Here is a 1,345-nt window from a genome sequence, read left to right on the forward strand (position 1 = left end):
AAAACCCCTTTTCCCTGCAACACTTGAATATTAAGAACAATAAGAACAAGGTAGACTACATAAAGAGATAATTGTTTACCCGAAGAGGTAGGAGGCCTATCTGTGGTCTTTACAGTTCGATACATCTGAAACCACAAGTTCAAAAATATATAATCCCACATTAGCAGTCTCTAGTCTCAGTTTTATGGTAAACCAAAAAAGAAAAGAAAAAAAAAAAAATCTGTTATAGACTTATAGTAGTAGTTCCCTATAGAAGAAGGTGCAAGTACCAACAGTGTGTGGTGCAGGTATCCTCCAAAATCGAGGACCATATGGATGTGACTGTATGAGCAATCGTGTATCATCAAAACATGCATGTATGTATGTATGTCTATATGGATGGATGGATGGATGGATGAAAGGCTACCTGACAGGTCTTGATGTTAACCATGGTTATGCGTTTGGTCAGGGAACCCGAGGGAGAGAGGGAGGGGAGGAGGAAGAAATCATTGAGAAATGATGGTGTTTCGTACTTCTACTTATTTGCTATTTTTCATGCACAGAAGAAGGTAAAAAAATCTTATCTTTGTTCCTTACAATCTAAACATCTATCAACAAAACACAACACAGGTCATAGGAAGCTTCCCCAAGTTTTAAATCAAGTTGAAAAAACAGGGTCAAAATCGGGTTGGCTCACCCACGAATCGTTTTTTGAAGGTCTTGGGCTTTGTCTTACTCTTTTTCTGAGATCTGTTTTTTTAATTTTTATTTCTTTTTCTTAATATTCTATTTGGGTTTCTTCTTTCTTTTGTTTGGTGGTTTCTTCTGCCAAGCAAAAAGCTGTTTCTTAACTTGCAGAACCCCTCACACATCTCCAAAGGAAGAGAGAGAGACAGAGAGAGAGAGAGAGAGAGAGAGAGTTTGGAAGACCCTTTCCAGAGAAACCTTGGAATTCGCAATGTCTTTGGTAAGGGATTAACACCACTAGAACTGCATCAAAGAATATAGCTGAAAAGAGAAGAAAAAATAAAGAAAAAAAAGGTGGAAAATCAAGAATAAAAATTGAAGATCTCAGAAGATTTTGAACCCATTTGGTTCTGATGCTTAAGATTAGAAGAAACCCAAATTGAGATGATAGCTAAAGATTTAGGGGTGACCCTTTTACCTGTAAATGGGATTTGACATGAGCCAAGGTTAGATCTTTGACATCCATCAGCTCTAGAACGGACTTGGGTGTAGCTCCTACAAACCCAACACAAACAAAATAAAAAAAATATAAATTAAAGAAGACTATAACGTAAGAAGCAATGGGAGAGTAGAGAAAAGTAATTGTAAAGAAAAGGGGTGTGGGGGTGGGGGGGGGGGG

General features: G+C 37.7%; 1 protein-coding gene across 2 annotated transcripts in view; it reads right to left on the minus strand.

Annotated features, from left to right (window-relative positions):
* Nucleotides 1–1,345, minus strand: part of LOC122070671 (probable transcription factor KAN2) — a 4,702-nt gene that overhangs the window by 2,256 nt on the left and 1,101 nt on the right. For both annotated transcript variants that reach the window (XM_042634877.1, XM_042634876.1), the window contains exons 2-3: nucleotides 1,145–1,221; nucleotides 80–125 (exon numbers count right to left, since the gene is read on the minus strand). In XM_042634877.1, coding sequence (XP_042490811.1) covers nucleotides 80–125; nucleotides 1,145–1,221 — 123 coding nt within the window. The remainder of the gene's footprint in view (nucleotides 1–79; nucleotides 126–1,144; nucleotides 1,222–1,345) is intronic.

This window comes from Macadamia integrifolia, unplaced genomic scaffold (assembly GCF_013358625.1).
Source record: "Macadamia integrifolia cultivar HAES 741 unplaced genomic scaffold, SCU_Mint_v3 scaffold971, whole genome shotgun sequence".
Taxonomy (NCBI): Eukaryota; Viridiplantae; Streptophyta; class Magnoliopsida; order Proteales; family Proteaceae; genus Macadamia; species Macadamia integrifolia.